The sequence below is a fragment of the Phalacrocorax aristotelis genome, chromosome 12 (assembly GCF_949628215.1).
Source record: "Phalacrocorax aristotelis chromosome 12, bGulAri2.1, whole genome shotgun sequence".
In the NCBI taxonomy this organism is placed as follows: Eukaryota; Metazoa; Chordata; class Aves; order Suliformes; family Phalacrocoracidae; genus Phalacrocorax; species Phalacrocorax aristotelis.
The window spans coordinates 8,777,371-8,789,143 of record NC_134287.1 but is presented as its reverse complement, the minus strand read 5'-3'; the positions used below and the strand labels follow the sequence as shown (position 1 = coordinate 8,789,143).

Sequence of the window (11,773 nt, the reverse complement as noted above, 5' to 3'; positions counted from 1 at the left end):
GGGCACCCGTCCTTCCTGCTGCTCAGGGGCTCACCCTGAGGGGGGGGGACCATCGCTTCCCTCCCTGCCACCAGCAACATGCGAGGTTTGAGGGTGCAGTGCTGCAGGCAGCCGGGATGCTGGGGTCCTTCTCCTGGCTTGGGGGGCTGGAGGGGTTGTGGCATGGGGGCTCTGCAAGGGGCACCCACTGTTTTGGGGCTCTTCCCTCTGGCAAAGGCACAGGGTGAGGGTGGCCCGTGGTGGGGATATGTCCCAAGCCCCCTGGGGTCACCCGGCAGGGTAGGGGGCTGCGCCTCCATCCCCCCCATTTATAGGCAACAGGTGCTTTAATGCCTGCCGTGGCCGGCAGCTGCCCGCTCTTGCAGGAGGAGGCAGCTGTACCAAGGAGGAAGAGGAGGATGACATTGATGACAGCTGGGAGGACAAATCTGGGGGCACCAAACATAGAGGGCCATGGTTGGGGAGCACCCTGGGGTGTGGGTTGGCCCCAGCTGTGCATCGGGGACCCCTTCTGGGCCCCCCCCTCCACGGGGATGGAGGTGACTCGTCTCACCCCTGCCTCAGTGTCCCACTCAGCCCCGGGGCTCTGCCCTCCCCGGCCACGTGGGCACAGAGGGAGGCATCGCGGGGTCCCTGCGGCGCAGGCTGGGAGCATCCTACGCCCTCCTGCTGCCCTGGGGCACTTTGCTTGTGACCGAGCCTCAAACCCTTCAGGCTGTTTCCTGAAGCATCTGAGCAGGACAGGGCTGGGAAGAGCCGGGCATGGTAGCGGGGCAGAGCTGCTGCCCTCTGCACCCTGTACAGAGTGGCACCGAGCCGGAGGGCGGCCGGGAGCACAGAGGGGCAGTGGGTGCTGCCCCCCCGCCCCCAGCACTGCCTAGAAAGGGGACACTGTTTGCAAGAGATTTGCTGCAGCCTCCCTCGGGGTGGAACGGGGGGAGCTGAGTGCAAGGGTCCCCCTCACTTGGACTAGCTGCTCCCCTGGCTTTGGCTCACTGAGATTCTCCTCTTCGTTTCCCACCGAAGCAGCATGGGGAGGAATCCAAAGCTGAACAAAACCAGGGACATTTTGTAATCAGGAAAAAAAATAAAGGAAGCCAAGCCTGAAGAGAGCAATGGAAAAACCCTAATGCCTCTAAGACACAGCTCTGCTTTACAAAGTCAGCCCCGTTTTCCCCAGATGAAGCGCTCACCCCAGTCCAGCCACAGCCAGGCCAGCCCACAGCCCCGCTGCACGCCCTGGCCGAAGGTTTCTCTTCACTCTTTGCAGCCTCAGCCAAGCACGGAGGGACCTCGAGCCAGCCCGGGGTGCTGCCAGCACCCACAGAGCCCCACAGGGCAGCACCCCGGGCTTTAGGTGTGGACGAAGCCTCAAGGGCTGGGTGACGGGGCTGCAGCGTGGATGCAGCACGGTGGATGCCGGCAGAGGCAGGAAAAGCCGCTGTCCCTGTCCCCGTCCCCATCCCACAATGGGGATTGTTCTGGAGGCTGCGGGCAGGATGCGGCCCGGCCAGCTCTGCGCCTGACTCACATCCTCGCTGGCTGGGAGGGAGCCGCTGGGGAGCCACAGCTCCAGCATCCCTCCCCATGGGGCTGGGGCACGGGACGGGCGCTGGTGGGGACCCCCTCCCCGGCCAGGACCCGCCACCACCCCATCCCTGCACGGCTCCTTCCGAAACAGCCCTGACGGAAAAATCCCCACCGTGGGCCGGGCACCCGCAGGACCCGGGGAGCGGATACTTCCGAAAGCAGGTGGGAGCCTCCCGCCAGAGCTGGCGTTCCCAGGGGAAGAGCTGCAGCAGAGCGACGCGTTTGCACTAAGTGATCACATTTATTTGAATATTTTTTTGTGTGTGTGTGTGTTCTAAAATCGGTTACAGAATAAATACCTGTGCCTTATAGCAGGAAGTCCACTTTTTTTTTATACAAAGTGCTTGTTACAGGAAGTTGCATCAGCGATACACAGGAGGGGGGTGCATTTCGGCCACGCTTCCCCTCCTGAAAACTAGAACAGATTTATTTATTTATTTATTCGTGGTTTTTTTTTTTAAGTTTCTTTTCCCTTTTTTTTGTGCATTAAATTTCCTGCCATTGTGTATTTACAAATCTCTGAAAGAAGGAAAATAAAATGCCAATATGCATGAGAAATGGCCTCGTAACACAAAAATAATCAGCCTTTAAAAAACAAAAAAGGTAACAAACCCAAAATCTACAAGTATCGTTTCATACTGAATCAGTGATAGATTTTTTTCTTTTTTTCTTTTTAAAAAGGCAAAGATTGGGGTGGGGAAAGGGGAAAAACTGAACCAAACCAGAAAAAATGAACTTGGAGAAATGGAAAGAGAGAAGGTGCCATTGTCCCTTCTGAAGTTTTCCAAAGGCAGAGAGGAGCGAGGAAGAGCGCGACGCACAGACCCAGTTGCCCCACTGAAATCCCCATCGATTTCTTCTCAGTAATTTCTCCCTCATCTTTTCCCAGTGAGGGGCAGGAAGGACTTTCCAAAATTAAATTAAAAAAAGGAATTACAAGAAAAAAAAAACATTATTATTTTGTTTTAAAAGGATTAAAAAAAAGAGAGATGAGAGAACAACCCTCCCCAAAATCCTGGAGGGGTGCAAGGTGGGGAAAAAATTGGGTTTGATTTAAAAGGAGGTGGGGGGGAAAAGAAAAGCCAAACCAAACCAGACTCTTCTCTCCGAACGCGTCATTGAACGGGACTCTCCGGAGAGTGTGACGGTTAACTGGTGACGTAGTGTTTCGCCGACGGCTGGCCGTAGACCCTATAGAAATCCTGCCGCCCGTGCTGCTGGGATGCGTCAATCCATTCCCTCACGGCAAGTCCCGGGAGCGACTGGGGGACGGCAGGGGCAGGCGGCAGTGGGTGGGAGTACTCCTGCGAGGAGACCGTCCAGGGGAAGTGCCCCGACCGTGGGTAGGGCTGGTGCCCGCTGTGGTTGGACACGGAGGAACAGTAACAGTTATCCACTGAGCAGACGAGGATTTTTCGCCCACCGTACTGGGAGAGCACGGACTGCTGAGATGACGTGGTGTTGGGGTAGTGAGATGGGTTGAAGACGGAGCCCGAGTGCACCGGCTGCGGGCCGCTGGGAAGTCCAACTATGTGCTGCGTGGAGCTACAAGGCACCATGGCTTGTGCGGACTGCCCCTCGCCAGCCGAAGCACCCTGGCTCATGTACTGGCTCGCCACAGTCCCAGACGATGGCTCGAGGAAGCTGCCCTCGGGAAAGGCGGTGGAGTGCTTGCGCTTCTCCGCGCCGGAGTTGCTGACGGTGCAGGGGTACATGGGGATGCTCTGCAGGAAGGGGACGGGGGTGCTCAGAGGACCTGCAGAGGGGAACAGGAGAGGGGGACTGCGTCAAGTACAGCATGGCACAGCTCCGGGGTGCTCTGGCTGCTGGTCCAAACCTGTGGTGAAGCCCCGAGACCCACGCTCCAGCCTTGCACAAGAGGAGGGTCCCCCAGCCTGCCTCACCAGTGGCAAACTGGGCACACAGCCATATGCAGGTGAGTTTGCGGGTGCCGTTCTGGGACCTTGCGTGCAGGCTCAGAGCGGCCCCAGGCACTGCTCTGGAAACACGTGCACGGGTTGAGCCTGTGCACAGCTCGTGACCATGCCTGTAACAGGATCAGAACAGGACAGCCTGGGTGACAAACCCAAAACCCCAAGGAGAGAGTACTGGGAAGCCTATGCAGGACGTGGTCTGCTCCCAGGCACGGGCTGGGGGCTGTGAGACCACTGAGACCACCCCAGCCCCTGGCTGTCCCTGCCCAAATGCTGACCCCCATCTTTCCACTGACTTTCCCCAGCGATGGCCAGCCCTGCCGCTGTGTCACCCCAAAACACAGCTGTTTCACAAGCCAGTGGAAACGTCCTGGGGAGATACAGGAGCTGGCTTCACGGCATCTTCATGCCCTGACCTTGCCGACCGCAGAAGGGTTCCCAGGTATCCCTGCACCCCAATGGCTCTCCCCACCCTCTTCTACTTGGGGTCTGCAGGGCACCCAGCCATGGATACAGGAGGTAGCAAGGTCCTGTGCCCTGTCCGCCCCCCCCCTCAGGCTTCACCCACCTTCCAGCAACTTCCTGAGCTGCTTCTCCTTCTTGGCGATCTCATTCAGGAAGAGCTTGGAGTTGAGGTGGCCGATTTTGGGTGGGGGCAGGCTGCCACCTGTACAGTTCTGGGTCCTGTTTGGGACCGCGGGCAGAGAGGAGAGGTGTGAGGGACAAAGCACACTCAGGGGAGAGTCAGGAAGCCCCCACGTCCTTCCCCTGCACTCTCCCGGGGCCAAACCCCTTCCCCAGGGAGGCAGCGCTGAGGGCAGTGAGGAGCCAGCACTCTCCAATGGGCCAGTCCCTTCCCAGCAGGACTTTCCCCATCCAGCCTTGCTGTGAACGTCCTGTCCCAACACGTGCCTCCCGCAGCCCCTGTATCCCCCCACACCGCCACGCCAGCTCGCCCCGGCTCTGCTAGCGCTGGCTTTAACCCTGGGCCCTGGAGAAGAACAGAGCTGGACTGAGCCCTGTGCCCCAACCCAGCTGGTCCCATCCGGGCTGGGTCCCAGCTCTGCTGTTCCACACGCACACCACTATGTTTCCCCTAGTCCAAGGGAAACACTTGATTCAGTGCCCCTGGGAGGGGATTTTTCATCCTCCCAGACACAGAGGGAAACGGACACATGGAGCATGCCTCTCCCTGCAGCATCCCTGGCCCTGCTCCTCCTCCATACACCATGCTGCTGCCTCCCCCACGACAGCCCCCGTTCCCCCAGAACATGCCTGCCCTGCCACGCTTACCTGTCCATTAAGATTTTCACAGACTTGGTGTTCTAGGAGGGGAAGGAGAAGCCCTGGTCAGTAAGGACAGTCCCTGCCCCGGCACCTCCCCTTTCAGTGTCACCTTCTGTGGGCCCCCAGGAGGGGACAGGCTGCCCAAGGGTGCCAAGCCCCCTCTCCTCCCAGCACAGGCTGCCCCAGCCCCATTTTCACCCGCAGCGTCTCCTCGTAGGAGGCCAGCGCTGAGCCTGCCCCACTCCTCCTCACCTTCCCCCCTGCTGAGCCCTCTAGAGGCACCAGGAAGTGCCTGTCAGTGCCCCCAGCCCACTCCACAACGCTCCCTACATAACCAGGCCTCCCCCTGCCCCCTTCCCACCCCCAGCACGGGCAGCCCATCTCACCTTCATGAAGTTGATGTCCTCGGTTTTGTCGAACATGACCTGGACAGAGCTGAGGAGTTTCTTGGCCTCCTGCATGCGTTCATTGAGGTGGAGGACCTGGGCCGCGTTCTCGTTGCAGAACTTGGCCTGGGCCTTGTCCAGGATCTCCATGGTCTTCCGCAAGTCCTCATCCAAGATCTGGTGCATCTTCTCGTACTGCAGACGCACCTCGTCCTTCAGCTGGCTCACCTTCTCCTGCAGGAGGGGAGCAGGGTCAGCCCCTCTGCATCCTCCAACCTCTGCCATGATGCCCCAAGGTACCTGGGTCCTTTCCCCAGCAGGGGTGGGTGCAACCTGAGAGCTGCACCACAGCTCTGCTCTCCTGCAATGGCCACACAGACCAAACCCTGCAGTCAGCTGCCACATGGGACTCCTGTGTGCTGGAGTCCCAACGGGGCCACTGTGGAGGTTTGGCTAATCCAGCAGATCCCCATAGATCTCCTGGGGTCTAGGTGGGGATCGCCTCCAGAGAGCTAATGCCAAGCAACAACCTGCCACACCACTGAGGCAGGTGTGCATCCTTGATTTTTCATCAAAGCATCATTTGCCCAGCCCCATCCTCATCCCCGTTCCCATCCTCATCCTCACGCCTGTCCTCATCCCCATCCTAGGCTGGGGTCACGCCATGCTCCAGAGCCCTTCCATCCATGCTCCAGGAGGCTGAGGGGCTTTAAGGACCATGAGCTGATCTTGTTTTACCTGTGTCCCAGCAAAACACTCGCTTGCATCTCTTCCACCTCCTGGGTATTTCAGTGGCTTATTCGGGGATCTCCCACCTCCAGACCCTCCCCTTCCACTCAGGATGAAGAGGGTGGCCCAGGGAAGGCTGCGCAGAACTGAGGCAGGGGAGGCACCTGATATTTAAGGACAGGCTTGTTCCTTGCCTCCCAACTCACCCCATGACCCACGAGGCTGTAGGGCAGCCCCAAACACATTTCCTCTCCCAGAAGTATGACTGCCAGGAGAGGAATGGAGACAGCAGGTCTGGCTGGCTGCTCTTGCCCTGCGTGTCCACCTGCTCCCTGCCCACCTGGCCCCTATGCCCTGGGAGCCTGTCACCATCGCGCCATGGGGTGACAGTCCCCGGGGCTGGTCGCAGCAGGGAGAAGCACCAGTTACCTCGACCAGCCGCTTGTCCGATTCCAGCTTGTAGAGCTGCTCTTCAATATCTTGTTCCCGCTCCTCCAGGCGGTCCTGCTGCTTCATCAGCATCTTCTGCAGAGATGGGTGAGAAAAGCAGTCATCAGAGCCTGCTGGCCACACGTGCCAGGGAGCTTCGGTGCCACCTGCACTGGCTCTGCCCACGCAGTTCGGAAGGGACAGGGCTTTTTCCCAGTGGGATGCCATTGCCGAGCTGAAAGCCCACATGTGGCTGGTGGGGGTGGAAACCTTGCTATTTCAACAGCCATACAGAGGAGCCATGTGTGCTGGACTGCCTTATCAGCTGGGGACCTTGATTTGGGTCCCCTGGATGGGAGCAGCCGCTTGCCAAGCCCTGGGGATCCTCAGGGGGACACACAGAGAGGCTCATCTCCCACTATGGCAGCACCATTTCAAGGCCCATCACCCATCGCCGGCAGGCTCCTGTGAGACACTGCCATCCCCCTCACGCCCCCGTACACCACGCCAAATCCTTTCTCCCTTCCCCGCCTCCGTGACAAGCCCCAGAGCCAGCATCAGTGTAATCGGGAGGGACAGAGAGAGGAGGAACAGGGCCTCCCCTGCCACGCTGCCAGGCCCTGGCCCCCACTCCTCGGGGCTGGGCCTGGGCCATCAGCCTGATAACTGGGACAAAACATTATCCCCAGCAATCACTGTGAGTGCCTCGCTCCTCTGAGCTTCCCTAGCCAGGATGAAACCCACTACCCATGAGGGAAGGGCTCCAGCCTTGCGAGCAGGAGCAGGGCTTCCCAAAACACCCCTCAAAATCAGCTCCTCATTTTTTTCCTACCACGGCCATCCCAAGGGAAAGCCACCACACCAGTGGGTTGAGGAGAACAGCTTCCCCTGGCACAGAGACACAGTGTTAGAGACTCTCAACGATGGGGGTGAGATGGGAAGAAACCAGCAGTGAGGATGAATTTCGTGGGGATTATTGCTATTATAAACCGCCGCTCAGGGATTTATAATCAAGTAATTAATTCCTGGATGAGGCGGGAGGGGGAGGGTGGCAGAGGCGCTGCCGGGATTAATTGCATTGCATGGAAAGGCTGTCACCTCCAACTCAATTCAGGAGCAGGAATGTGAAGCCTCCTCCCTCCTGTTGTTTTTCTTAAGGTCTCAGGCACCTCCAGCCTCACTGCTGCTGGGCTCCTACCACTAATAATAACGAGGAGCTAAAAAAAACCAAACGGGCTTCCCACTTGCAGTTGCACCCAGGCATATACATGGAGATGGACACAGAGACAGCACATCCACTGAAACAGGGTCCAAGGGGCAGCATGCATGCAGAAATACGTGGGCCTGCAAGCATCCAAGGGCATCACTGCTGCTGTTTTTAAGACCAGCTGAATAGGTGGAAGCATCCACACAGAGCAAGATTTGATGCATATATTAAAGATCCCCTTTTTTCATTGTAAAAGGGTCATTATTTGTGCTACTGTGGTGCCAGGAGGCTGCAACCCGCTCCCGGGTTAAATAGGGTGGGAACTGAGCTCCAGAGAGCAGGTACAACAGCACTTGCTCACAGAGAGCCAAGGGTACAGGCAGGAATGACATCCCAGGTCCTGTGCCAGCAGCCGGGCCAGGGCGCGGGGCTGCTGGTGGCTTTTCTGAGGGCTCAGCCAGGGTTTTGGGTCCAGCACTGGGCAGAGCTGTGGGGTGGGTGGGCAGAAGCCCTGCGTGGTAACCTGCTCTGGCAGCAGCAGCACAGGCAGGTGCATGTCAACACAACCTGCTCTCAAGCACCACCGGCTGAAAACACTGTTTGCAACATCGCTCTGTGCGGGCCTGGTATGGAGCACAGTGAGTGCACCTGGCTCTAGATCCTACCCCAGCATCCACAGGCTGGAATTTCCCCACTGAAATTGCAGTCAACTGATGGGAAAGCCACCAGCTCCAGGGAAGGAGATGCCTTCCCTCGTTCCTGCTTGCAGGAGACCAATGGAGCCCAGGAGCCTGGGCAGGTCTTGCAGCGCAGGCTGAGTTTCTTGCTTTCCAAGCTGGAGAGCCAAAAGACATAGCGAGCCTTTGCGCCAAGCCCTTCCCTACGCCTCCCTCCCTGCCGGCAGACACTCGCTGGCTCCACCACAAGCGGTCAGACCCACCCTGCACCAGCCCACCAGGAGGACGTCTGGCGGGGGCTCTGGGAGCAGCCGGGTCCCCTGCCCACTTCCCCTGGCCGCCAGCTGGGGCAAGGCTGGGACAAAAAGCGGGATGGGATCCAAGACTCAGCTCGTGGGGCACAAAGGCCAAATCCCCATCCTGCCCTGGTGTAGAAATCAGGCATCCAATGTGGAGCCACACTGAGGCAGCCCCTGCTCGTCCCCACCTCAATGCTGCCGGGATGCTCTTGCAGTGGAAAGCAGGGTTTCCCATCGCTGCCAGACACAGGCAGGCAGAGGCCACCCTGCCAGCCCCTGCTGGTGTGCGGGACCCCTGAGGGATGGACCGAACAGCCCTGGACATGCATGTACCATTATCCCCTTCCCGCTGCCCTGCAGCTGCCATGGCAGAGCTGCCAACCTTTGTGTTTTGTAACAAACCTCAGGGTGCTCCGCTCCTGGAATCATACAATTATGTGAAATCACAAATATACACATAGATATAGATATATATATTAAAAAAACCTTTTAATATATATAAGTTAATTAAATAGTGCCTCACAGCTGGAAAAAATGAGCAAAATCCAACATAAAGCCACAGAAGTCAGAGAGAACAGAGGACAGGCAGAACTTTCTTAAGTCTCATATTTGAGCCACTCTCTTCATTTTAGGGCAATTTAAAAACTGTATGTGCCTGGAATTGCATTGGGATGGGAGGGCTTTTCACCCGCAGCAACCTTAGCAAGTCACATGGGTATGAACTACCCCTTCTGGCACTAAGGGGTGAAACCTCATTGTCTCTACAGCACGGGCTTAATTCCTTAGGTATTTTGAAAAAGAAAATATATCCCTTCCTCTTCCATCCCCTCCCAAATCTGGTATTTCTGAAGTCATGAACTCCTCCTCCTCCTCCTTCAGGATCAGAATTTCTCAGGGTAATTTCTCATACTTCATGCATGACCTTGATGCTGGGGAGAGCTGCAGCTCCCTCCATACAGGCACCCTTCCCGGGCTCCAACTAACTCCGTGATCCCAGTTTCTTTTTTCAAAGACATGCCACCAGTTTGCAAAACAGCCACCAAAAATGCTCTGTATACCAACATTAGCTGAAAGTGAACTCATCTAATTAATTAATATGTCAATCTGCAGGCAGAGTAAGTGTCTGGTCCACCCTGACCCTGCAGGCCCCAGCGAGATGGGGCTAGTTGCTGGACTAGCACTTTATTCTGGACTGGCAGTTTATTCTGCCGGAGTTGCAAGTAATCTCCCTGCCTCTCATGGGAAAAAATAAAGGAGGTGGAGGGAAGCTGAGCCCTACAAGGAGGTTAGCAGGGGTCTCTGCAAACACGTTGTGGGCATCAACCCCATGCAGGAGCAGGACCACCAAAGGGGGAAGGAGAAACAAGCAGAGGTTATCCTTTGCTCACTGATCAGGAGCCCCACTGCCAGCGGAGCAGGGTGCATCCCGAGGAGCAATTGTGGCAAGGCGGGTGGGTTCGGGGTAGAAAGGTCACACACTGGGAGAGAAATGCTACTTGGAGGTCCATCTCTGTGGGAAGCAAAGCAAGCACTGCAAGGTCTCATTCCAGGGAGGATGCACACAGCTGGTCCCCATGGCATCGGGCCGGGGAAAGGCTTGCTGACAATTGCTATCAGCCCAGCGCTTGCTGGGAGGAAATCACCTTTGCCCCGTGTACACCCTACTGCACCTCCCAGTCCATCCCCTCTGAAACTGCACGTGGGGAGCTCTGCACCAGCCACAGCTCCCAGCGACTGCTCCAGTGTGGGACATGTCCACCCCTCCAGGCAGGGGACAGGGGCAGGGGGACAACATCTGCCAGGGCACAGGGCTGCCCTGATAGAGCAGAACTTCTACAAGATTAAATCCTTGCAGCCGCAAGACAGAAAGATGGTAATAAAGAGTTTTAACAGCTTGGATGATACAGGGCATTTGGGTTCCCCATCCAAGAGTCATTATAAGGCTGCAGCACCCCAAATGTCAGCTGTATTACATGCATGGGTCCAGCTCAGCTGGCTGGGCAACGCGGCACTGCAAAGGGGAGCACTGGGGTGTGAGAAGGAGCTCACACCCACCCGAGACCTCCCAGGCAGGGGAAAAAACTGTGGGCAAGATGTCTCCCTGGCTTGCCTCAGGCTGGCCTCACCACTGTCCTCTCCCGAAGGACAGTACTAAGTCTGCGGTCACTGCTGAGCCTGTGATAAATGTGGATTACACCCCTGCCCCACCTGGAGCCCAGCACTCCCCTCGTCCCCCCTTTGAATCCCCCAGCAACCTGTGGCCCTGAGACCAGCAGCAGGGCAGCAAAATTCTGCTACATGCCTCAAAGTTTTGCCTGCTCCGAGGATGGCCAGGATCCCTGCGTGCCTCCCAGGGGGAGCTGGCAGGGGAGAGACTGGGGACACCCTTCCCCAGGGTCTCAAGCACTTGCCAGCCCCTGTCGGACTCCCAGCAGGATCAGGAAGGAGCCTGGCAGTTTCACCAAAGCCAGGGAAGTGCCCCACAACCAGCCAAGCAGCTCTGGTTTTAAAGGAGTGGGAGCAGTGCAAACCCTTACTGTGTTCCCAGGGGAAATGAAGACCATGCAGCTTCTCTGATGTCTAATAAGGGTTGTTCATCCTTCAGGGCCATTCCCCCAGCAAAAGCAACCATGTCCCTGCACACTGACCTGCAGAATACTTGCAGGATGCTAATTCCCAATAAACTGGGCTGAAACCGGCCACAGATTTGGAGGGTACTAGAGGAGGGCAGCTGGACAAACCACAAGCGCACACAGCCCTTGTTCCCGTAGGAAACCGGGGAGAGCAGAGAGCCAGACTGCCCCACACAGAGCCTTTAACTGCAGCTGGACGGCTGGCCCAGGACAGGCATACTCGCTTCTCTGCCTCCCTCCTTCCTTCGCCTCTGCGCCCAGGCCTTCCCCTCGCCGCCAAATCCCAGCCACTGGGTGAATAAGGACATTGTTTGCAGCCACCGGAAAGCCAGAATGGAGGGAGCAGCTTGGAGCATAAGAGGGAGGAAGGGTGAGGAGGAGGAGGAAGGTGGAACCAGAGCAAGGAAGCCACGAAGGGCAGATGCCTGTTGTGGGAATGGCTCCAGACACCTGCAGCTCAGCCCAGGGACTGGGATCAAGGGACCCCATTGAGACCCATGTCCCGGCACATTGCTGGAGACAGGCCTGAAGTCACAGCGACAGAATTTTAATGCACCGAGAGCCCTGGACCGAGGAGGCGAGCACAACCTTTTGCCTCCCTG

General features: G+C 57.5%; 1 protein-coding gene across 1 annotated transcript in view; it reads right to left on the bottom strand.

The window, feature by feature from the left end:
- Positions 1-1,811: 1,811 nt before the first annotated feature.
- TRIM8 (tripartite motif containing 8) overlaps positions 1,812-11,773 on the bottom strand; it is a 30,326-nt gene continuing 20,364 nt past the window's right edge. Inside the window, exons 3-7 of the mRNA XM_075107249.1 lie at positions 6,356-6,451; positions 5,198-5,431; positions 4,818-4,849; positions 4,093-4,208; positions 1,812-3,346 (exon numbers count right to left, since the gene is read on the bottom strand). Coding sequence (XP_074963350.1) covers positions 2,739-3,346; positions 4,093-4,208; positions 4,818-4,849; positions 5,198-5,431; positions 6,356-6,451 — 1,086 coding nt within the window. The 3' untranslated portion in view covers positions 1,812-2,738. The remainder of the gene's footprint in view (positions 3,347-4,092; positions 4,209-4,817; positions 4,850-5,197; positions 5,432-6,355; positions 6,452-11,773) is intronic.